The 26004-nt window shown below is 32.3% G+C and overlaps 2 protein-coding genes across 2 annotated transcripts in view; one reads left to right on the top strand and one right to left on the bottom strand.

Moving 5' to 3' along the window:
- LOC106677065 (uncharacterized) overlaps positions 1 to 10170 on the bottom strand; it is a gene marked incomplete in the record, with an annotated part of 19350 nt that extends 9180 nt beyond the window's left edge. Inside the window, 1 exon segment of the mRNA XM_067050396.1 lies at positions 10002 to 10170. Within this exon segment, the coding sequence (XP_066906497.1) occupies positions 10002 to 10070 (69 nt within the window).
- Positions 10171 to 15434: 5264 nt separating this feature from the next.
- LOC106677062 (uncharacterized) lies at positions 15435 to 25881 on the top strand. Its single transcript, XM_014414749.2, has 6 exons — positions 15435 to 15688; positions 18866 to 18965; positions 19226 to 19268; positions 20540 to 20703; positions 20922 to 21137; positions 25684 to 25881. The coding sequence occupies exons 2-6, from the start codon at positions 18879 to 18881 to the stop codon at positions 25798 to 25800; spliced, it is 627 nt and encodes a 208-aa protein (XP_014270235.1). The 5' UTR covers positions 15435 to 15688; positions 18866 to 18878; the 3' UTR covers positions 25801 to 25881.
- The last annotated feature ends 123 nt before the right edge of the window (positions 25882 to 26004 follow it).

Raw genomic sequence — 26004 nt, 5'->3', positions numbered from 1 at the left:
TTTATAAACATAGATTTATCTCCTCCAGCATTAAAATAAATCTATACAAGACCCTTGTACTTCCAGTGCTCACCTATGGCTCAAACACCATGTCTGAGAAAACTTTTTACCTGAAAAGTAAATGTTGAGGCGAATCTTCAGAGCTATAAGCAAAGGAGTCTGGAGGAAAGGAAAAGATGGGAACTATAAAGCATGTCTAAAGATGTTAACATAGTCTGATTTAATAAGATGAGATTTTGTTCGGATGGTCATGTCACCTGGCATGGGTGAGTCTAGAGTCCCCAAAAGAAAGACAAGACAGAGGTACTTCACCAAATGAGGAGAGTGGAGCAGCTCTAGACAAAATAGAGTGAAAGTTGATGTAGGGCCTTGCTCGACACCTGAAACAGGACTACTGTATCACAAGACAGAGGTTGCTAGAGGAGATCTGCTAAGTATGTTGTTGCACCAGTTATGTATGTATACTTTAAATTACTAATTTGTTACTAAACAGAAAAATTATGTAAACAATTACTACATCAAAGTAAGTAACATGAAAATAAATCATAAAAGTGAAAAATATGTATGACATGAAACACAAAAAAACACCCTTCCATAATTAATTCATCTAATATACTAGGACAGCCATCAAGCTAATCTTGTACAATGGTATTCAATTTAGATCCATTCAAACCGAAACGGTATGAAGAGAAAAAGGACATCTACTAAATGTATCACTCACTAACTGAGTTCTATCTTCTAGAGTCAGGTCCTGCAATTTGTATCACAATGGCAAGCCATTGTCTTAGACCAAGGTCTTCAGATGATCTAATCGAAATCAGGAAGCTTATGCTTAGGTGAGTGTGTCTTCTCAGGTAAGTATTGAGAATGCCTGTAATGAATTCTTTACTCAGATTTCAAAATGTAAAAGTCACTATTCCTTCAAGAAAATAGAGATATCTTAATTAGACATATTTTGCCATCAGATCACAGAATTAGGAAATAAAGTCAAGTACTAAAGTAGACACAGGGAATCCTTTTCTAGAAGTTGAAAGTCATATATGAGAAGATAGCGAGCAGTGTAGAAGTGAAAAGATAAGCTTTCAAGAAGTGATGGAAATACTCACTACCTAATACGCCATCCTAAATCCTTAGTCATAGGAGAGGGAAATCATATTATGAGTAACACAACACTGAATAGATGGTAATTGAGTTTATTGAATGCCACAAACAAATGAGGAGTACATCCAATCATCCATAAATGAAACTTATTAAGTTAAATGAATAAGATAAGTTGAAGTGTTCCAAAGTAGTATTACCAGGCATGAAACATCAATACAATTTTACCAAACAAAAAAAGTATCTCAGATATTTGATGTTCCTTATTAGAGCTTAACCAAGGATAATTTATATAAGGTCAGCTAATGGTCAAATACCTTAAGTATTAACAAGATAACCCATAAACCCCGAACACATGTTTAGTGAGGCTAATGCTAATTCGAAGAAGAAATCCAACCAAGATATCATGTACGTAAATAACTATGAAGAAGATAAATGAAATAATGCGATAAATTCAATGCTAAAATGATAGGAAAGAATTAGACTACATAGTAGCTTCAGAAACTCAAAAAATACCAAATGGGACTAATATGGTTTTATGGATATATTTAGGTCAAACTAAAATATGAATGAAACCTTTGTTTTCCAATTTAGACTAGACTGTTTAGTAACAGGTGCTTAGAATATTATAACAGCAACAATGTAAGTAATGCTCTGTCTTGCATTATTATACATGAAAGTTGTGGGACGAGTGCTGAAACCTGTTTAAAAACTTAAGACTCATGTTAAATTAGATAGAAATAAAAGAATCCAGACACAGAAAGGGCATTGGAAACTGTACCACCAAGTTGAGGATGGATAGTCCAAATAAAGGAGTCAACTGCAGATTGTATACAAATGGTTCTTTCCCAGCCAGTTTAGGAGCAGAAATATGGAGAATAGATGAACTGGAAGTGGAAGTTATAATTAGCTACTTCACTAGCACTCAGTCAGAGGACAAGACAAAGTTCTAACTTTAAACATTCCACACTGACAAGTCAGGTTGCAATAGGACTAAATAGCCACATCACTCGTTCAGAAGAAGTGGAAAACAAGCTGGATTGCAATGCAGCTCAAAGCAATCTAATGAAATATAACATTAAGAGTTAAATGGGTGTTTAGAATCTGGCATACCCGGTAGTGAAGCAGTATATAAGTTGAATCAGAAAGGCTCTGAGAGCACTCCAATAATACCAGAGCATGTCTGAGCCAAGAGCATTTGCTTTATAAAATGAAGAATTAAAGTGACTTAAGGTGAAAAATAAGTGAATACCGGTAAAATAGAAGACAGCTAAACTCCAAGCTGTTTCAAAAAGAACCCAGTGAAAAGAGAAGCTAACTTCTGCTTCAAATGAATAGCTTCATTCTGAGCCAATTTTAAATATATATAGGCCATTGCAGGAATGTAAAATCAAAGAACATATGTTGAAAGAGTTATCCATATTATTTTATCATTTTTTGATGTTTACGACTTTGAGGTTTATATTATTAAGTACTGCTGATTGCGTAGTGGAAACAAGGCTGCATGAGCTAATTAATCCACCTAGATTTGACTAACATTTTACAGCTATAGATGTGGCACTAGATAGGCCTTCAGAAGGTAGTCATGTATAGCAATAAAAAAAAAAATTCTCCAAAAACTGTATTACCACAATTGCAGTACTACATAATTAAGGAACAGTTTTCTTCAGATATTAGATACTGACCAGATATAGATATAAATTTAAAGTTCTGAAACATTATACTTTGGTTATTTTTTATTGCATAGCCTATTTTTATTGATAATAGGTTTGATAGTTGTGCATGATTAAAAGGAATAGATTACTTGCCAAGTACTACTGACTCAGATAAAGATTTAGTGTTCTGAACAGCTGCGGATTGGTTACATGGTGTTATCTTAATGAAGTATTCTCAACTAAACAAAGGTTACTTGCTTGTAGTGTACAATCTATTAGAAACCTTATATATCTAGAGGACAAATAAAACCATGAAATGCTTCTGTTGAGACGTAACTTTCTTCCATTCAAAACTATTTCTCTTTTGACAGAATAAACAATATAAATTGTATTAACAATTAAAAATCCCTTTCATAACTCCATATTAAGCTAAGCATCCTCTTGACATTTTTATCTCGGACATTAACGATTATTATTGGGTAAAAAAGCTGCTATTACAAAACTTATTTAAATAACCAACATAACATATATATAACATTAAAACAAGAAAACAAAATGCTCTCAGGATGGGGTTTTTAAAATGAATAAAGATAAAAATTCTAACATTTAATAATTCAAAAAATTAGAAATAGTAACAACTAACATTACACAATAAAAAAATGGTATTAAAAGTATTAGGAATTATTAACAAGTTACATTAAACAATTAAATGTTGGTATTAAATTTAAATCATAATTCAAAAGAACAAATAATAATAATAGAAACAATTTTCAATTCAGCTTATACAGAAAACATTAATACAATATAAAAGCAAACAAGTTGGAACAGAAGTAACTAAGTGCTTTCCCTGAATTCTTACATACATTTTGTAAATATATGTGTATAACAAAAATATATTACAAAGGTGTATAAAAATGGAATGAATAAAGAAAAATATGTCTAAACGTAAGTAATACAAAGATTTAGTGCTAAGTGCACAACAGTATACTACATGAAACGAAACTAATACGGAAGGTTATGCTTCACCAATAAGAAATAAAACACATTACTTACATCTTTGTCTGTGTTTTTATAATTTACAACAACTTCATCCGTCAAGATATGACCTAGATTATTCGACATTTTTCCTAATTAATATTGAGACTCTACCGACAAGTAAATAGCTTGTAAACCAAACGATAACATAACCTTCGGAGAAGGTAACTATCGAGTTGTTCTAACTGTATCGATCTTAATAATTCTAGAGAATTTAATTCGTTAGAGAATTGGTGAAAACAATATTATTTTAGTACATATCGGTTCAATTATATTAATAATATACATAAGAGCGAAATTTTCCTGAAACAATACATTTTTGAGATCGAAGGTGGCCGTGCTTTATGAATCCTATATCGTGTATCTCTCAAACACTTCCAGATAACAATAAAAAAAATATTATTATTCAAGGTTATGGATACATAACCTTACATTCCCGTCATGTAAATCAAGGTCCTAGCTAACGTGAAAATGTATCAGCTATACATTTTCAGGTCTAGCGCAGGACACCTTCCTTGAAGTGAGTAGGGAGGAAAAACAAAACAAATATAGTCAAGTGATCTATTTGTACTAATTTTTTAAAATCAAAAACTCTATTGCTATTAGCATACAATATACACTTTGAAATTTCATGTTGAAAAGACTTTCTTTTGCAATAGTACTGCAAGGATAGTAAATGAATAAAACTAACGAATTCGAAAAACGAAATTTTTCACATTCATTATTTTAACTTGGAAGCGACATGTTCTTCCAACAGTGATATTGCGAGAATCTTTTGGTTTTAACCATTTATTTACAATCTATAATACAAATAAAAAAGTATTGTTTGTATTTAGGCATGAGCCATTTGGCCAAAAATAATGCTAACGACCATCATCCTTCTCATCTGCTGCAAGATTAAATGATAAGTTATTCATCAAAATTATTAAACCATCATTTAAAGAAACGTTTTTTTTGTTGGAGTTTAACGATCTTGACAGCGTTTTGGAAACCTGACTTTAGAGTTAATATTTAAAAAATCTGATTTGAAAAATTCCGGTGACGGGAAATATCGAGGTAAAAAAAAAAAATAACTTTTATTATATATAATAAAAGTCTTCAGTACAGCAGGGTTATTCCGAATTAACTTCTGTGCTTTAGCAGAATTGATTTCTTTGGCAGATTGGGAAGCTTACGGGATTTAACATGAATGTGTTGTGATATGATTCATTAAGGATATATTTTATCATGTTTCTGTATCTTAGTAATATGAAATAAAGTTTATAAGTTACATGGTGGCAACTGAGACAAAGGGCTAACCTCAAGCCAGATAATGCTAGAGAGAAACATTAATTTGATATACATATATATTTTGGATGATTTATAAGCCTTCTTACTTGAACCTTTTATTTTTACATTATTGTCCGTCTCTCTTCAGGTACTAACTCTAAAAAAAAAATTCATTTAAATTTCGAGTTAATTAATTATTTTCTACTTGATTGGAATCCACAGGGTGCTCCGAAGCAAGAGCGACCCTATGAACACGTGGAAAAGATCGGTGATGTGAGAGGTAAAAACCATGGCGTCAGATCAAGCGAAAATTCATGACTGCCTGTTGTTCCAATAGAAGCTTAAGGTTTACTAATACAAGGTAAGATGTGATTAAAATAAAATCTCCCGAAGGGGTTAAGAACGTTGTAAACTTTGGAGTTCGAGCTTCAAAAAGAACTTGCCAGAAGCCACAACTGGCATCAAGTCGCTTTGCCAATCAATCAAAGACCCAACTGACGACAGCTGTGGTTTTTCCCCAGAGGATATCTATATTTAACTCGGTGTAATCGACAACCAGACAAATGCGCCAATTCTACGATACTACGTTCGATTTTTCCAACTTTGATCCCTTGTAAGAGTAGGAATCGGATGATGAAAACTAACTGACACTGGGTTGCAACCGAGTACTATAAGGTGCTCCCTTAAAAACGTTTGGAGAAGATCTTTAGATGTCTGCAAACCAGAAAATGAGGCTTATTCGACATTAGCAGACACTAGACCAAGAATCAAAGTCATATCTCTACTCATTAATGGCTCTTTCTGACCCTTAATAACATAAGCTATATCAGCATGGACACTTACCTTTGGGACTGCATCAAATTCCTCCTAAATCCAATCCAAAATACCAATACTTGGTAAAATAAGTATGCTGCTTATCTGGTCAGGACCTGATATCAATCGTTCCATAATAAACTCACTAATCGTCTAAATTCCCTTGCTTCTTCAGTCATTTATAATCTTCATAGGTATTTTAAAAAAATACGGCCCCAAGACCTAATTTCAAAATGTTATTGAAGTTCATCCAATGAGTAAATTGTTCACAACTCTGTGCCATGCCATTGTACTATAATTCACATTATATTTACTAGTTGTATTTTTTAGTTAATATAGTTGTGTATGTGCACATATGTTTGAGTTCATATTCCTTTTATTTGTTAGCACAGCATTAACGGATATTTTTAGAGATGTTAAAAAAAAAAATTTAATAAGGTTCCGGTAAGCTTTTATGGGATACTTCTTACGCTTCGGCCCAATAGACTTCACCTAGTATAACAAACCAGATCAAATATTGCATCTAGTGGACACAGTCTTATGACATGCTGTATATTTGAGCTCTGATCAATATATGGGATTTGATGAAGAAATAGAAATGCAGATTTCAATCTTGGCAGAATATTTGCTCAGTACATTTATAAAGAAATTCCAGAGATGTTTAAATCAAATTCAAACATAAGAATAATATGCTATGTTATTCAAGGTTAGCCTTGGTATTATTGAGATGCTAAAGACTAAGAGGTGTTTATATATTTACAGGACAAGTTCAATCTTATCAATGATTGGCTGTTCCGGGAAGAATGAGTGGTAACTCCCAAATGCCTCCTGGCATATTCAAATTAAATTGCATTCAAATCATCCATCGATCAACAGAATGTTGAGAGAATGGAATCTACCATGTATTGGATCAATAACTGAGGATGTCAAGAAAGTTGTAAAAAGTTGTTATGTCTGCCAAAAGTACCAGGACTTGAAAGCCAAACTTAATATAACTTGCAGAAAAGTACCATCTCTTCTCTGGGTAGAGGTAAGAGATTTGAAAGCAACTAACAGCATTATATGAAATGAAAAAATAATTTTATTCTGGGAGATATGTCCCCTAAGAATAAATAAATGGTTTATATATTATGATTTTTGTCTGGTAAGCATTTAAAAGTTTCCAGTAAGCAAAAAGAAATTACACCGAGATCTTGGGTTAACTCCTAGTATAATGTTAATCAATATATGCTTAACTATATTGTTTACAATGATGCAGAGGTTTGGTTATGCAATAAGTAAAGGAATAGGTGTTGTTTAAAGGAAAGAATGGATGAGGATTGGCGAATGGAGATGGAGAGAGAGTTCCAGAAGGAGGTTGCACATAAGACGAAGGATTTTCTGAAGAAGGGGGAACTTGTTAAGGAAGAGTAGGGGATAGTAAGGGAAGGAATGAAGGAGGCGTTTGGAACCAATAAGAATGGCCTTGGTTTTTTCAGCATTCAGGTTCAAATCGTTGCTTTACACCCATGCATTAATACTATCAATATCTTCTTGTATCTTTTGGATGGCCTCAAGCATCTTGGAGGTTTGGAAGGATAGATAAATTTGAAGATCATCAGCATATAGATGATATTGTGTGTGGTGAATGGAATCAGGAAGATCATTAATATAAATGGGAAAAAGGGTTAGGTGAAAGTGAGGATCCTTGAGGAACACCCCATGTCAGAAAAAGGGAAAAGGATAAAGATTTGTTCGGTATGATGACTGTTTGGGAACGATGAGACAGGACGGTGATGAACCACTTCAGGACACTAATTGACATGAATAGGTTATGAAGTTTATTGAGGAGGATCTTATGGATCTATAACTGAGTTGAATGCTTTCAAAAAATCAAAAAGAACTAAAATTGATATATGGGATATTTTCAATAGAGCGGATTGTGTGGAATGTGGAGAGCGAAAACCGGATTGGAAAGGATTAAGGAGAACTTTTTGTTTGAGAAAATTATTAAATTGGGAGTGAACTAATCTTTCTAGTGAGTGGCTTGGCCAGATTCGATGAAATGAATATTGGCCGAAAGTCAGAAATTGAAGAAGGAGAAGGTTCTTTGTTCAATGGTCAGACCTAGACTTTCTTGCAGGCTTTGGGAAAAATGGAATTGTGAAGGGAGAAGTTATAAATGTGCAGAAAGGCAGAGAGAATAGTGGGGAGACAAAGAAAGTTTGATGATCTTTACAGGAATATAGTCTGGGCCATAATCGTTAGTTCTGGACTTGAGGACTGCTGAGATTAAATCATCTGAGAAAATATTTAAGAAATAAAAGTTATTGGGATCAAATGGGATTTCAGGGATGTGAAAAGAGGAAAAGTCGCATAAGGTTGTTAAAGGAGGAGTAGCAAAGAAAGAGTTAAGATCATCCGGAGTGACAGAATAATGTGGACAGGATTTGGAGCTTACAACAGAGAGGTTCTTAAGGATTTTCCGTTAGGATTTAGGATCAGGTAGGTGCTTGGGATAGGATGTTGTGAAAGTATTGCTCCTATATAATAATTGTAGATTTCCAATTTTTCTGAAGTACAACAGCAAGAAGATTTAACAAACAAGAATGTAATAATCAAGATGAAATCAGTATTTATAAGACATAAAATAAATTACAGAAACACTCCATGTTTAGAATTATTTCTCCAGCTTGGGATTCATAGAAATCAACCCTACACACAAATCACTTGTTCCCAGACTCTCAAAAATGATAGGAAGATACAAATCGAAAATAGAGTCAAAACCAAAAAACTCTATGACCAACATGGAACAATAAGGTTTTCTTATTTTGAAAGGCAGCACGTTTTGCTCTGGTTAGGACAATTATTGGCATGAATTGCTGAACAATCATGAACAAAGTCCTGGACTCATACATTTTACTGTGAAAAGGAAGACATTTCACTCGTGTCCAGAATGAAGTGTATCTCTCGCTATGATACTTAGGTTATACGAATGCATGTGGAAGAAAATAGCAATTGCTGTCCTTCTGTAAATAAAAAAATGTTAGCACAGGCAAAATCGGATCCAATGAGCAAGATATTTCAGAATATAACAAAATTCAGGCATGTTGTGAACCTTCCTATAAGATTAATTGAAGAAGTTTTAAAGTAAAGGAGAAAAAAAAAACAGTTATAGTAATGTTGTGCACTTACTGAAGGTTTGATTTTTGATGTATGAGTTTTCTTCAAAAAGGAAGATATTAAAATAGGAAAATCATATCCCTCCTTTGCTTTCATAATGACACATCAAACAAAAAAGTTTGTTTTTAATTTGTATTAGATGAATTCTGTAGATTTTATTGTAGAGTGGGTTTACTTTATGACAATCCTGAAGAACAGTCTCTAGAGAAAGTAATCCCAGACCACAGTATAATCTTTGGAATACGACCAATTAAAAATAAAATAAGAACTTATTCTTTGTCTGATGTACCATCATTAAAGCAAAGCAGTGATGTTTTATAAACAGTCACTCCCAAAATAATATATAAAAATTTTATTAATATATAATAATATAAAAACCAATTATTATGTTAATGAATAATAAAACAAAGATAAAATAATTAATTATTAGGTTCATCATCAACATATTTAATTTAAAAATGTCTACTTCCATTAAATGTGCACTTCAAGTACCCATGAATGTTTTAGTATAAAATAAACTTGATAAATTAATAATGAACTGTTTCAGATAACTTTATAAAAATTCATAAATTGCATCAAGTAACTAATACAAGGCTTGCGGACCAATATTCTACAGTATTGAAAAGAACATTGTATAAAGTTAAATTATAATTTTAAAAGATTAGCCGTGGAAACTCTAAAAACCACTAATATCAAATGGATAATGGTTCCTCTTTCTGAAAGAAATAAGGTAGAAACTAGTATAATCTCAACATGAATATGAATACAAATCGAACAACAGATAAATTTATGTATTCCATGATTCTTGTAAAGTGTTTTATTAATCAAAGATCAAATAAAGAAGTTTTAAAAAAAAGGTTGATTGAGATGAAAATATATAAAAGATTCTAAATAACCTCTGATTGCAAAGATAATAATAACAGTGCATAATTAAAAACGGCTCAAGACATATATTCACAATCAACTTACGTCCCTGTCCCTGTTTTTGTAGTTTATAACTATGTCATCAGTCAATACATGTCCCTGATTTTTCAACATTATTACAAGCCAATATTTTGACACGAAACAATACCAACCACCACTCAGTTCTTGAAACTAACGCCAGGATAACCTTCTGTGGAGGTAACTGTCGCGATTAACTTTTGTATTTATACCCGTTTTAAATATTTAAATCCGATATTAATTTATTAAAACAAGAATATTAAATATAAGGTTTTATAATTGAAAAAGTGTTACCAAGATATTATTTATATTTAGTCTGCCTTTTAAATAATTGATAAATCAATGGTTACTGTAGCTTTTGTTGGTTTAACATTGTAAATAGACTTGTTTTTAAAACTTCCTAATTACTGTTTGCTTCTATGCCAGACACTGGTGCCTAAACCAAGAACCTCTTGGGCACGTTGTCAGCTTTCGGGTTTTAATTATAAATTATGATCTTCAAAGGAAATAGTTGGTATGTATGGAGGGTGTTGTAATATGATCTCTCAGATGGCCAAGATACTGCATGCTCATTCGGATCTCCAGTTACCAGAGTTCGGAAGTAAATAGAAATGAAATGTAGGCAAGGATAGGGAAGCTAGACTAGAGCAATGAAAGGGTGCCAGTTCCCAAACATTGTAAAGGATATGGTTATGCTGGCTGTGGCCCTGGCCTAGGGAGTGACAAATTAGTTTGGTTAATTTGATTTAAATGGTGGTTGTGTAAGCATGTGTAACAGCAGTGTGCACATATCTGTGTAACAGCACACTGCTACATTTTAAAAAGGTGTGGTGCACTGGCTTTTTAGGGATGGATTCTCTTCTCAGGTGGGCTTGGCATACAACAGCTTTACACCCATACACAAAATGTTAGCAAGTAGGGTATTTTCTTCAACAATTAAATTAAGGAAATCGTTCTATGTTAGGACATAAATATTGGTGTCCCTCAGCTATTTGGTCCCTTGTGGCTCAAAGGTTCATGATGACATGACCACCAATCTATAGCTGGAATGGGTGTACTTTCAAAGGATATGAGGCTTCGGTTGAAAGCTTCCATGCTCCTTGAGATCTAGAAAGTCAGCATTATGAAAGATCTACTTAACTTCCAATATGACTGAACTTTGGGCAAGTACATTCATAATACTGGTTTCATTCTATTGTATCCTCCCAGATAATAGTTTTCTATTTCCTGGAATCCTCATTAATACTCACCTGACGATTCACTCGTAGACCAGTTTAGCCTTTCTTTAACACATGTTCATGTCTTACATAAGGAGGAGGTTAAGCAATATCCTTCCTGCACCACCTTGTTGAATGCAGTCCAGTAGGCTTTGGGTTCATGACATCCCTGTAAAGGTGTTACACTTTACAGGGATGTCATGAACCTGCTCTTCTGTCAGATTCCAGACAGGGGACGCTTAACTAAGAATAACCATAACTACTCCTTTATAAATTGTCATTGTTGTTAGGTACTCCCCTGTAATCCTTTTCATAGTTGCTTACTTCTTAAGGTGCAAAATGGTTCTGTGATATAGTTGGTCTCCTTTTCCCTAGCATCAGTCCTCATAAAACAGCTGCTGTTTACTGTGGTGTTCATTGGGACAGGTTATTTGAACATGCACATGTAAGATCAGACCTGGAAAGGGTAGGGAAAGCCTCAAACTTGGGAATCAGTTGAGATGTTTAGTCAATAAATCTTAAAATACCTGGAGACCATAGACATACATATTTAATAGAATATTTTTTCAGTAATTTGAGCTCAAATCTTATAATTTTGACTGTATCTTTCCACTAGATTAAATATTTTAATGTAATTTTTTTGATTTAGAAAAAATGAAAAATTTACTCTTTTAGATTAATATCATTATCATCATATTCAATCCTCTTCAAATAGCTTAAGGAGTATGAGGAGGAAGTCTATAGAACCCAGTTCAACTCTGTTGATATTTTGCCCTTAATTTAAAAAAAAAAATTATAAATCAACTCTTCTAGATTAACATATTTGTTTTTATACCATGATTCCACCAACATTTTGGGCTCCATCTCTAGTTTCAAGGCATATATTCTAAAAATAATATAATTATGTATTAATTAAAATTTTATTACTTGGTACACTTTTTTTTTTTTATTGTCAAAATAATACTTCAATACGTACACATTTCCTTCTTTAAGTTACTATAATTTATATACACTAGCTTATTGATATTATGTGAAAATGTTAATCAAATTATAATATCAATCAAGGTAAAAAGTTTGTGAAAATATTTTTTTTTTTTTGTCTATTCTAAAACTGATATTATGTATATTTTTAATAATATGTAAATATTGATTCTATATTTTGCTTTTGCTATCTTCTATCTTTTGATTTACCAACAATGTTTATCTTACAATCAAATCCATGATTGTTAATGATTCTGCTGCATAAAGGATGTGCAATATGTTTACAGTTTTTGGCTTTTTATAGTTAGTTTTATTCTCTTCATTAAATTTTATGAAGTTTCCCTTGTATAACAATTGTCTTTACATTGTTTAAAACCTATTTTTTAAACTACTTTTTGTTTATATTTGACCTTCAATTCTTTCTTTCCCATTTGTGAGATTATTCTTTATTTTGTAGTTATTGCACATTCATAATATTAAATTATCTTTATATTCATGTTTAAAAACAAAAAATCTATTATTGATCATTTTTGGAGTGTATTTAATGTTCATTAAATTTTTCACTTATGTTTTTTACTTTGATTCCACTATTTTCTTTTGATTTGTTGCTGTTATTATTTATACTTTCGAAAAAATTTGTTATAGTCCCTTGTTTGTTATTTGTTTATTATTGTTATCATTCATTTTTATATTATTTAATTTATTTATGCACAGCTTATTGACATATTTATATGGAAGGATATTGTTATTTCATGTTTTATAAATTTCATTCTATATTCTCTTTAAACATGTATTATCTGTTAATAATATTCCTTTTTTATTTATTAAATGTTTGGCTATATTTTTCATTTGATACCTTGGAGGCTTAAAATAATAATGGAATATTGTACCTTTATAGTTGTGTTTTTATTATTTTATTTTTCTACTCTTCCATTATAATATCCATGCAAAATATCTCAGCTTATCTTGAATTGATGTTTCTGATATAAAAGGTCCTTCTCTAATTTTAGTCCTATTAGTTATAGAGCATTTTAAGAGATTCACCATTTAAATGTGAATGATTTTATTTTTCTGTTCTTAACATCCTTCAGTCCAACATCTCCTTTTCAATTTGAGGTTCTAATCATTGTTATCTAGTTATAAAATGTATGGATGATGTTTGTCTTTGTCACTCCCTTACCATTTCACAAAGTTGAAACAGCGACTTCACCAGTTTCTTCTGCAATAAAAAAAATAAATAAAAAAATTGGTTTCCATATTTTCAGCATTCTTTCAAGTATTATTAAAAATCATAATTTGAATTTTAGATGGAACTCATGAATCACTATTATACACTGTAACTCTTGTCACACAGTTTTCAGTCACTCCATAGCCCATTCCTAAAATGCCCGATATACTCTCATAACAGAAAACCTCTTGCTAAAAGGTGGTAAAGATACAGTATAAGGATCCAGAAAACACATGGTCTCATTTGTATCCCTCTTTAACCTCTTCTGTTGGATCCAGGATGTGAAAGAGAATGAAAAGTGAGTATTTTTAATTATTGTTATATCCTAGTGCTCAACAAAGTCAAAAATGATGACAATTATATTTTGTTGATTATATACTTTAGATAGTTTTATATTACTTCAGAACCTCATAACATATTTGCTTATCTTTGTTTTTTTATGTAGCTTCCCTTGAGTGAAAATATGAAAAATGGTTGACTTGTCACTCCCTTCTCAATGATAATTCCCATAAGAACTAGAGAGTGACCAGAAAAGATAAATATCTAATTAGTTATCAATATTTTCTGTTGGACCCTTTTTCTTGGACTAGTAGGATTCTCAATTGATAGTTCAGGACATTGATGTTTGTGAAATTAATAAACAACAAAATTATTTTGTACCAAAGAATAGTTGGTGTAATGAATCTTCACTTGCCAGTTTGATATTTTGCCTTTTTATTTTATTTTCTTGAAGACAGAATTATTTTTCCTATCGAAGTCAGTTTACCTAAATAAACGTGTTTTTTTTTTTTTTATATTGCCATAAGCGGATTATTGTTGGAGCCCGGGGTTGATAAAATTTTAAGTGTTAATAAGTGCTGTCATGTCTCTAACTATCAAACAGTTACACCATGGTAGTGACAGCAATTGTTGCTGCAATAACTCAAACTATAAGATATTTCACTGTCAAGGAGGGTCAGGTCATGTGATATTTGCTTCTGTACTACTACTTGTACTATCAACTATCACCACAGAGTTAATGCGACAGTACAATCATAAGAGTTGCAGTTATAGACGTCACTGAATCCCCAAGAGCATGTAAATGTAACAGGTATTTGTCAGATAAAACGGTATTTTCAAGGCTCTGGACGGGTATTTTTCATCAGCATCAAGGTCCGAATCGGTAGTACTGATGAGAATATAATATTGCATAATCATCGTTTTCACGTATTTTGTACCAAATTCCAACTTGATCTGATGAACAAAAGTGAGCTTAACTACGATTTTAGGCCACGATACACTGCAGAAAAACTAAAGAATATCGTTTAAAAATAAGAGGCTTTGAGTAAGCTATAACATAGCAAAAAAAAACAGAATGTTAAAAAAAAATAAATAGGGTTTTGAAATGAATGCTAATAATAGAAACCTATATTATGAACTTTGAAAAACGTTTGGGACATGAGTGTAATACCAAAATCAATATTGTGTTCAGATTCGTGGACTTTCCTTATAAAAGCATGTAATCTCAGTCTTCATTTTCCCAGATCAGTAAATGTACAATTATTATATATCGATTAATAATTCATTATAATTACTCGAAGCTAGTATGGTTGCTAAAAATTAAGCCTAGACTACGGTACAATCCATGGAGTATGTCAAAAATTAACCCTAGACTATGGTACAATCCATGGAACATGCCAAAAATTAACCCTAGACTATGGTACAATCCATGGAACATGCCAAAAATTAACCCTCGACTCTGGTGAAATCCATGGAATATGCCAAAAATTAACCCTAGACTACGGTACAATCCATGGAATATGCCAAAAACCAAAAAAAAAAATTGTTTTCGTCAGGTATACCACTATAAAAGCAAAACAGTATGATTAATAAAACTTGTAGTAAGTTTAATGTAGTCAATAACACAATGTGACTACTTGTGTAGTCTTTCATCTCCAAAAACCACCTAAATGATATGATATGACTGGGTGGTTTTTGGAAATGAACAATTCGATTAATAGCATCTCCATAGTTAGCCATATGTTTTAATGATGCTTAATACAATAATATTTTATTGCACTATAGCAAATCCGTTTCATAGGGTAGTGTCAACAATGATCAATAAGTTAGTACAAACCTTAAGACACTAGGTCAAATGTATCTCGTAGCCGGTGAAAATAGAGTATGTTAGGATCAATTTTATACGAGCTATCTATCTCTATTGCATAATACTTTTCTCTTATCAGTTAAAGAGGCTTAAGTATACCTACCAGGACCGACTTACATGGATTTTTGACAAGACTTAGGAGGTAGGTGTAATTAAGTGTTTTTCGTACATGTACAATAAGGATTGTTCATTTATTTTCTTAAGAAACTTTTTATTATATATTTTTGGAACAATTTATGCTTTTTTATTGGTAATAATTGTGAAAATTAATATCTTCTTTGTAAAATACTTATTTTGAAAATTTATGACATTACAATATCGACGTTTTGGTGTTCTGCTCTGTCATCAGGTATACACTAAAATATAATATTATATGACTATTTACATTATATTCATTTATAGTGTTGCAAATTTCGACCACTTGGTCTCATCTTCTTTGATATTTTTCTCATGAACTCGAGGCGATGTCAGTCATATAAATGGTTGGATGTCATGTCCTGTACGAAATATAATGGACGAGGATCATTTGTCACTATGATTCTATAGAGATGAGCTCCCAAGTAATCATAACCGACGACTCCTCTAAAAGTGTTGACCAACTCGTGGCGTGGAAGATCAGGATACGATCATTAGGATTGATGAGGGCTTCCCTTAAGCACACTCTTGGTAATGTTAAAGATGTATTAACAAGATTTTTAGTCGCTGCAAAACTAATCGGCGCGCAAGGTATTTTGGCAACACCCAGGTACTTTGACAGCTGAAAATATCCTTATTTTTCCTGTAAGTAGGGAAAGATTTAAACATTTTTTTGAGTTGAGAAAAAAATACTTGACTGACATACACCAACTCGACATGAAATTGATGCTCATAAACAAAAATATTTCAACCTTATTTTATTCCCCAAATTGTTAATGGAAATTAAGGTTTTATTTATTTTTGTATAAATATATCATGGTTCTGAATAAAAATAACATAGTTACAACAAAAAATTATAAGTTAAATTATAAAAACAAAAATAAAGGAGGCGAAAATAAAAAAAATTAAGACTTCTTCACTGTTTGTTTTCTAAACTTTTTCGTTTAATGACTTCATAAGCCAATTTCAACCAGGTTTTTAGTAAACCCGAAGGAATATTACACCATTCTTTTCATAAAGCTTTTTCTAAATATCCCTTTTTGAAAATTTGTGTTTCCTTATTTCTTTTTCGAGTTTAGTCCGAAGATATGCAATTATTATCTAATGATAGAGAAGGGTTTAGGAGCTTAAGGATTGTCAAATTAAAAATCAGCCATTCTTTCACCAAGAGTGCTCATGTATTGGGAACGTCATCCTGATATTGTTTTTAATGTTCAATTTTTTCACACCTATTCTCAAATTTCGTCCCAAAATTTCAAAGTGTTAAATTTTGTAGTTATTCACTACACCTTTTATAAAATACATGGTTAATATTAATGCTTATGTAGTTCCAAGAACTGACATAGAGGAATATGCATCCAATCTACTACACCAATATCCCCGTATTTCACAAAGGCCGAAGACTTTGTTTTTTCAATTCTTCCACGTAGAGGACTTTGCTCCATAATATTAAATCTTTTTTAAAAATTTTTGAGCAAATTCAAATTTCTTTACTGATTGAAAGGGTTTTGTATTTTTCTCGAGTATTTGCATTTACCTTACCTGTCCAATGCCTTCTCCTAATTATTTATATGCCTGGTCGACTTTTATAAGTTGACGCATCTTATGAGTAGCTGAGCGGGCTCTCTTATGAATTTATTAACTTCAATACAATATATTAATTAAAACCAAGAGGATTATCCTCTCTGAATATAGTAGTATAAATGTAGAAGAACATATGATTTCAAAGATATAAGATAAACAGTTTTTGGAAGAAATCCTTTTACATTATGATAATCTGGAAAAAAACAATTGAGGGAGAGGAAAAAAAGGTAAATGGATTTGGCTAGTAATGGAAGCAACGCCTCAGTTATTATACTACTTATTTTACGGAATTCAAACTAATAGTATGGATACATAATACATATCATGCTTGCAAAAACGTGAAATTCCTACAATATAGGATTAAAATAGGGCCATGACTTTAAATCAGTTCTACCATGATTAAATCCTACCAAGATTCTCATATTGTTCATTTATGTTAAAATGTTCCGTCCGATATGTCACCTCGATGTCATTAGAAGGACTTTTAAGGAATCTCACATCACCTAATACAAAATATACAAACTTTAACGGGTTGCTACAGCTCGAATAGCTTAAAGGGAAATGTCTGAAGGTTACATAAAGGGGCCTCTACATGTTGGCCAAGCCATGGGGAACGCAGACAAGCGCGAGCATGTGGATGGGTGGCTTGGCTTGGCTGGTTGGCTTAAGCTGGTTGCCGATCCATGGAGAGTCGGTTTTTTGGACTCAGATAAAAGGGGGCTCGTGTAGCATTTCCACCATTGTTCTTTGTTTAGTTGTAACTAAAAGCTGTTATGAGGTTAAAGGTGTTTGTTGTTACTTTTTATAATAAGTTTTATATTTAATCTTATTTATTTATATTTATCTCCTTTCGTTTTATTTTTTAATAAAAATAATATAATCCCAGTGCAATGGCTGAAACCACTTGTAAGTCCGCCATGCTTGCCTCTTTGAATAACACTGACATGTGGATGGTCCGCTCTTTGTTTACCGAGCATTTGTACAAGCCTCTCCGATCCGTCGTGAGTCGGTTTTTGGACACAGTTCAAAGGGGGTTCATGGACAGCGCTTGTGTAGCATCTCTACTATCGTTCTTTGTTTAGATGCTACTGAGAGCTGTTAGGAGATAGGTGTTTTTGTTGTTACTTGTTAAATATAATAAGTTTAAACATAAAAATAGTAAACATATTGCCTGTTATGGTGTACGTCCGCCATGTTTGTCTTTCTGAAAAACACTAGCATGTGGATACGGCGCTTGGTGGTTCCTTTGTTTGCGGAGCTTTTGTACAAGTCTCTAATTTGAGGCAAGTGGCCAACATGTAGCGCCTTAAGAAGAAAGTTCATAATGTAGGGCAGTTATTTTAATTTTTAATAAATTATTAAGTAAAAACATTGATTATCATTTTTTACAATATAGAATATATTTTATTATATAATCAAAATAAACTGTGGTGGGTCAGATTGAAAGAACTCACGTTGCAGACTGTTGCATAGTTCGGAAACCTCTGCACTAAACGAATGACATAATCTATATTCATTGAAAAAGACATATTTAAGTTATTTTGAAACTACATTTTAATCCAGAAAAGATTCTTTGGTTAACATTAAAATGTTTTATAAGATTGAATGTGGCAATGTTGGCTTTTGTTGTGATGCTGTTGACGGCGCTATCTAGGCCAATTCTACTTGAAGGCAGGTTGGCTTTGCATCAATTTCAGCAGGTTAGTGTCAAGCCATGTATTAATTATGGTATTATTATATTTTCTCATTTTTCTTTTAATTTATGAAAATCTTTTACATTTTAAATTTTGTTTTAAATTAACTTTCTGGTAAATTATTCTGCGAGTAATTTTTTATAAAAAAGTATAGGAAGGAGATTTACGTGAGGAGTAATATCCCATTTATATTCCCTATAGATTGGATATGACTTCATTAAAAAAAATGTTTTCTCTTGTTTTAATCTGTATAACAAATGTTTCAGCTTAATAAAGTAAAACAAGACGCTCTGCTGGCTCTTTTACTACGTAAGCTAACCTATTTTTTCATTTTTTGTAAAAAATAAACTTTTATATTTCAGCTAGTGTGTACATAACCATGTGATGAACGACGCAAACAACATATATTATACATAAATATATTGCAGTTGTTCTAATTGGAAGATCGTTGATTGACAATGTGTAATTAATAAGGAGAAAATGGTGTCCGGGTGCGGCCTAGTAACTCAAATAGTATTTTTTTGAAATTTATTTATTTAATACCAGATCTCTCTGGGCCTTGTTTCATAATAAAGTACAAACTAATACTATTAGTCTTGTAGATTTATCTTAATTCAATTACAGACTTGTACGATAGTAACTTGTACTTTAGTATTTTTTGATTCCTGTAATATCACTAATAGTCATCCCTATCATGAAAAAAATAAGTATTAGTATTATTACCACACCATTCTTAATGCAAGAGGTTCATTTTTTTTAACATTTGATTTCGGGGGGGGGGGAGGAGTATACACTCATACAAATCCCTAACTATTATATACAACGTTATGAACTAAAAAAAATTAACATAAAGTAAATAGATTAAAATAATAATTCTTAATAAAAGAAAAGTAAAGTAAAGTTAATAACAAAAAAATAATGACACTTTGTGTATTTAACAAAATAAATAATTGACTTCCCATGGAAAAAAATATTGAAATTAAGAAAAAGATGAAGAGAAAATAAAATTTTAGAGTGACAATAACAAAATTGATAAAATAGAGAACTTATGAACAGGGTTTCCTGCAGCAGCCTGCCCTTCAGTTTTCGGGTTATGCCTGGGTTTCCCAAGTTGTAGGTCGCTGCTCCTTTAACTGTCAGTAACTGGGAGTGGAACTTCATGAACTTTTTTTTTTTTTTATGTAATCCTCTATTGTATTCATTTGTAATTCCCGATGCAATTGGCAGTTTTTACAAACCAAGGAGTGTCCACTGCAAATTTTACTTTATTTTGAAAATATTGTAATTTTATTTATATTCCATTCCATTGGATATTTCAGAGTACGTAGTACTGGAAAATAACTTAAGAAGGTAAGATAATTAGCAATACTTCCAACAGATAGACTACAAGTCACTGTTATGTTGCCTTCGAAAATCAAATCAAAATCCCCAAAACTGTATAGGTTAGGGGAGGACGTGAAACTGTAAACTGTTTATATAGCTTAGGATTTGAACAAATATTTATATCTCTATACATATAATTGTATCAATATGATTCATAAATTCTAAGCATGTTTGAAAATAAATGTTCTAACCATCAGGAAATGATAAAAGAGCAAAGAGAGCCGAGGCCGATATGTCAGGTTTGCCACTCCCGATACCACCACGTCTCCAACCTAAACCTTTCATCTTCGTTCTACCTGCGACAACAAGTGGTGCTCATAATGCTTACATTGGGCAATTGGAGACAGATAAAGAAAAAATGGTCAGTGTTTAAAATTAACTTTAGTTTTTAAAAAATTGTACTATATAATAGTTTTCCAACATAACTCTTACCTTTGTCATATATGTTGAATAGATTTATAAATAAAACCTTTGAATTTATGAAAAATAATATTCATATAAGCAATTACTTGGCAATAAGAGGCCTATTTACGATTATGGCAACCTTTCGCTAAATAATCAAGTGTGGCTTACAACTAGGTAATGACAACCCCAGTACAACCCGAACCCGAGTGCAAGGTGTGCCCTGAAATTTTGGATAAAAAGAGTGACAAGATGCTGGCGGCGAATCTTATTATGTCCTGTTGCGGTGCCCCAATAGAACCGGTCGATCCTTTTCCAAATATTCGTAAAGACGTTAAAAAGAGAGTCAACTTTGGTCATGTCTTCTCCTACAAATGGGAGAAGAAGCGCCAGGTAACTAATTAGAACCCCTTTTTTTTTATCACAATAGAAACCAAGATAGTACTAACAGAATAAGTTTTGTGATTCTCCATGATGGAGGCCATTAATCATAAAAATTACATTCAATGTAGAATGTATTCAAACCAGCATACATAAAATGTAAACCTGTTTTATTATAACAGAATTGTTTTTGTCTTTATAGGTAGTTGGTAAAGGGAATTAAGTAATCACCATGATACCCTTTAGCAACTTTCCAATTCTAGAAGTAAATTACCGTATGTAACCAGTTCTTTTTTTCCCTTTAAGTTTTTTGTAGAAGTGAACGGACTTAACTGGGAAAAATTAGCCCTAGCCCCAGAAAATGTCTACTGAGGCTATGAAATGACTGTCTGCGGAGAGAAAATCAACCATTTTTGATCTTTAGACTTAAGAGAAGCTTAAAAAAAAAAATAATAAGCTTGTATGAAAAGAGGTTCTGAAATATTACGAAACTATGAATTATAAAAAAATTAAGTCTAATTAGCATTGATTTTGATAAAGACTAGGGAATGACCTCCATTAAAAATACTAAAACATTTTTAATATTTCTTCACATCCTGGAACCAAGTAAAGAGGCTAAAGAAGGGAACGAAGGAGACAAATTTTTTATCTTTGCTTCCTTCTAGTTTGGCATAATAACTATTCAGTCTGAAATTTTTTCTTTATAATGCTATACGGGGAAGCGATTTTTATACGAGCTAGGGATTGATCAAAAACCGGGTGAGTTCAAAACATTTAATAATGATTGGTGTGTTCTTTTATAATTTTTTTTATTAAATATTTATTTATTTACAACTGTACATTATAATAAATTTAGTAAATCTGATCTCAGTTAAATTGGAGTGTTACAGGCGTGTAGAGAAACTACTCATTGATAGCATTCTAATGACGTTTAAATTAGCAGGTCTCGTGGCCATCTTCTTTACAGACGCCTCGGAGGATTGTCAGGAATGGTAGAGGAAGCAAGGTTAGAAACTAATGGGTTTGGGTGGCTAGAGAGTTTATAATGGAAGGAGTGATATCTGGTTCGGGCTAGATCGGTTACCTGTGGAACATTAAGGTCTTTATGTATGATTTTATTTGTGACAAAGTAAGGAGCATTGAGGATTTTACGAAGTATTTTGGATTGCAATGATTGGATACGAGAGGAGTTTGAAGGTTTAGTGGAGCCCCAAAGCTCAACTCCGTATGTCCAGATTCGCCTTATTACAGTCATGTAGATCAGTCTTTTGTAATGAATTGGAAGTTTAGACCGTTTGTCCAGTAAGTGCTGTAAAAGTCGAAATCGACGAGCACAATTTCCTGTCTTTTCAGTCTTGTGTGAGGATTCCAGGTTAGTCGTTTGTCCAGATATATTCCAAGGTAGTGGATCTGTTCAACAGAGGTAAGATCAACATTATTAAAGTAGACTGTAGGACAATCGGTAGGTTTACGACGAAGGGTAAAGGCGATTTGATGGGATTTGTTTTAATCCTCCAATTACGACACCTTTCTTCGAAGGCTGTGATATGGGATTGGAAAGTTTGGGATGCAATCAAAGGGTTATTATTAACAAAGAGCACACATGTGTCATTAGTATAAGTGGTGAGGGTGGTGTTAGCTGTACAGATGGTGTAGAGGATGGGCTTTTATAATTTAAATTATCTTTTAAACCAATACTTGAGATAATGTTAGGTTTACTACAAAAGAAAATTATGTACCATTTAGGACAAAAAGTAATATGTAATATCAATTACTGTAATTTGGAATTGCAGAAATACAATTACAATTATAAATAATTGTAATTCATACATTCTTAAGCGAAGGTATATTTTTTTTATAATTCTAAGTTATTGTAATTTGAGATATTTAACATCAAAACAGAACAAAAATTGTTTTAAAATGGCTCCAAAACATGTAAATGATATCCAGATTGCGCGCTGGCGTATAGATTTTTTTATATATTACAGTTTATATGTTTTCGAAGATTCTGAAAAAAAAAACTCGTATGACCCCGAGCCTTTAAAAAATCGATTTATTTTTTCTTTTAGGAATTCTGCTGATTAGAAATATGTACCAATATACCGAATTCATATATGAGTTAAATTACATGTATTCATAATTGCAATTACTACGAGTCAATAAGTAATTTTAATTGCAATTGCAATTACTTGCATAAAGTATTAATTGTATAGAGTTGTAGCGACCATGCTACTATCAGTTAGTCATCGATCAAGCTGCCGATTGACCGTTACATACTGACACTACTACAATCGTCAGGCAAATATCATATATTGAATGGTATATTTCTCGTAAATACTTTGATATTACAAATTAATAACTAGTTATATTCATAAATTTATTATTATAATAAATCAAGATTACAATAGAATCTTCTGATCTCGAACTCGAACCCTGCATAGCGAGGTTTTCTACATCCAAGGACCTACGACTTGTACTTGTTGGACTTGCCTACCCCTTCGCAATTGCAGGTTCGGACCCTACCGAACGAACTTTATATCCTTCAAGGATTTAATGGTTATCATAGTGTAATCATAGTACAACTCATGCCCAACTCTATCATTGACCTGTAGAGATTCAGCTTCAGTTTTGTTACAGGGCTGAGGAATGACAAAACAAGCATTATACATTTAATAACTAGATCATACTTAATGATTAGAATCTCGCAATGCAATGTAAATGTTGGTCTCAAGGTTCTTCTTGAGAATCTCCCCTAATAACAGAAAATAAAATCATTCTCATTCAGCTTCAGATCATTCTTAGAAAACGCTGTAACTGAAATGGCACCAACATTGGAGAATGTCAATTACAAACGAATATACATAATACCATATAATATTTTTACTTTATATTTATATTCAATTTAAAGAAGATAAATTTTAAATAGAGTAGTCACGATTAATGTAGTCAGACTTAAACAAGTTGATTATTCAATTATCTGGGGGCCAATCTACATGAGTTGGGCTATAAAGATTTTAAAACCCGAGAGCGCGTCAAAGCAGCAGAACGCCTGGTTTTAAATAAGCTGGCCTTTATAAAGGCTTCCTTGAGAAGGAATGAGAGAGGAAATACAAGTCCACCTTAGTACCACGATTTACATAGACTTCTGCGTTTTCGAGACAATAAAGCTTAAAGGAGAGATCCAGGCAATTAAAATGTAATACTTAAAGTAAGTAGCAGGCTTAACAATAAATAAGGCTTACAATAAAATAAAGGCTTAGGTCAGATTAGGTCAATGTTAGGAACACTAAAACTAGGCTATACAACAATATCATTTCGTGAAGTTAACCAAATACACGCTGTAATAGATCAACTCTAATTAAGGTGGTTCAGCTGTCTCCTTAGAATGCCAAACCATTGTCTTGTTAAATAGGCTTATGAAGCAAAGGGAAAAAGGATAATGCCTAGATGTAGGCTCGGAATCAAATGCGATAGGATTAAAGAAGTCTTCCATAAGAGAAACCTAAGCTCGGAAGAGAGAACACTGATTGAGGCCATGGATACATGGAGGTGGCAGCAAAAGAAGGAACCTCACAATACTATGGAGTACAGAAGGACGGATTACGATGATGGATAACTTTTCAATCCTAGCATTCCTATTAAAAGAATCAGAAGGAGCTTCCCTGTTTCCTGAAACCAATAAAGAAGTTGGAAACGCATTTGAACACCTTCCAATTCCTCCATTGGGGTTTTGTAAAATGGATACAAATAACAGTGCACTATTATAAAATTGGGCCGACCCTGGACACATAGAGTTGTAGTGGAGTTTATTAAACTATTTTGACGAAGTCCCTTCCCTAACAGCAGTTTCTGACTCCAAGCCCATCTCTAAATCTTTCAAATCGGTTACAAAGTATTGAAACATTATCCATTCACAACATTTCTCATTCCTTAAAGGAAACCTTTTAATTAATCCTGACTGTTCCACGTAACCCACTTTGTCACAAATAATTCAAAATTCAATTTTTCCACTCTCCTTGTCTCCTTGTTTTTGACCAATCCTGAGATGTGAACAATAAGTTACAACTAAATTGAAGAAAAATAAGAGCTATTATTACAGTTTCCAAACCCATGTTACATTAACTATTATTTTATAATATCTTACCTTTTCTATTACACCATATTGAATCACTTTCGACCACTTCGATGAAGTCCTGTCAAATCATTAGGATTGCATTATATATTCACACTCCCTCAGTGATCTCACGATTGTAAATCTCAAATATAGGCAGATCACTTGTGATTCCGCTCATTGATATATCTCCTTACTGACTTTTAAAGATTAATTTAATAAACATTGACGCAGCACGTCAGTTACTTATTTATACTGATATATCGTCAGATTTTAGGTTCAGATTTTGTTTGCTTTTGACATTTTATTTCCCCTACTCCTGAATATTTAATTCTAATTATTGACTATAGATGTAGATGATCTTAATGAAAAAAAAAATAATGCTTAGTATAGCTTAGAACTGAACAATAAGTATCCTTTATTTTAATTTGTTTTCAAATGTCGCAGAGTAATGGGCGGATACCGAGATCAATAGAACTTCCTAGGTTAAAAATATTTCTTTTGGGGTCGAAAGCATCTCAAAAAGGTTTACCACAGAAGCTATTGATACATCTTATTCGTTAGAGGTGAAAACAGAAAGTTTTTCATTTTCTAGAAGAACGGAAAACTTCAGCTGTAAAATAATAAAAATGCTCCTAAACTGGGTTTTTTTAATTTTATGTTAAACTTAATGTAATGTTGACAATTATCTATTTTGTTTTTAAGTTTACGAGTGTGTTTATTTATATTAGGAAATATAATTGATATATCAGTCTGCTAAGACTAGGC

This window comes from Halyomorpha halys, unplaced genomic scaffold (assembly GCF_000696795.3).
Source record: "Halyomorpha halys isolate HHAL.00 unplaced genomic scaffold, Hhal_1.1 Scaffold85.1, whole genome shotgun sequence".
Taxonomy (NCBI): Eukaryota; Metazoa; Arthropoda; class Insecta; order Hemiptera; family Pentatomidae; genus Halyomorpha; species Halyomorpha halys.
Note: the sequence above shows the minus strand (reverse complement) of the source record. Positions and strands in the feature narration are given on the sequence as shown.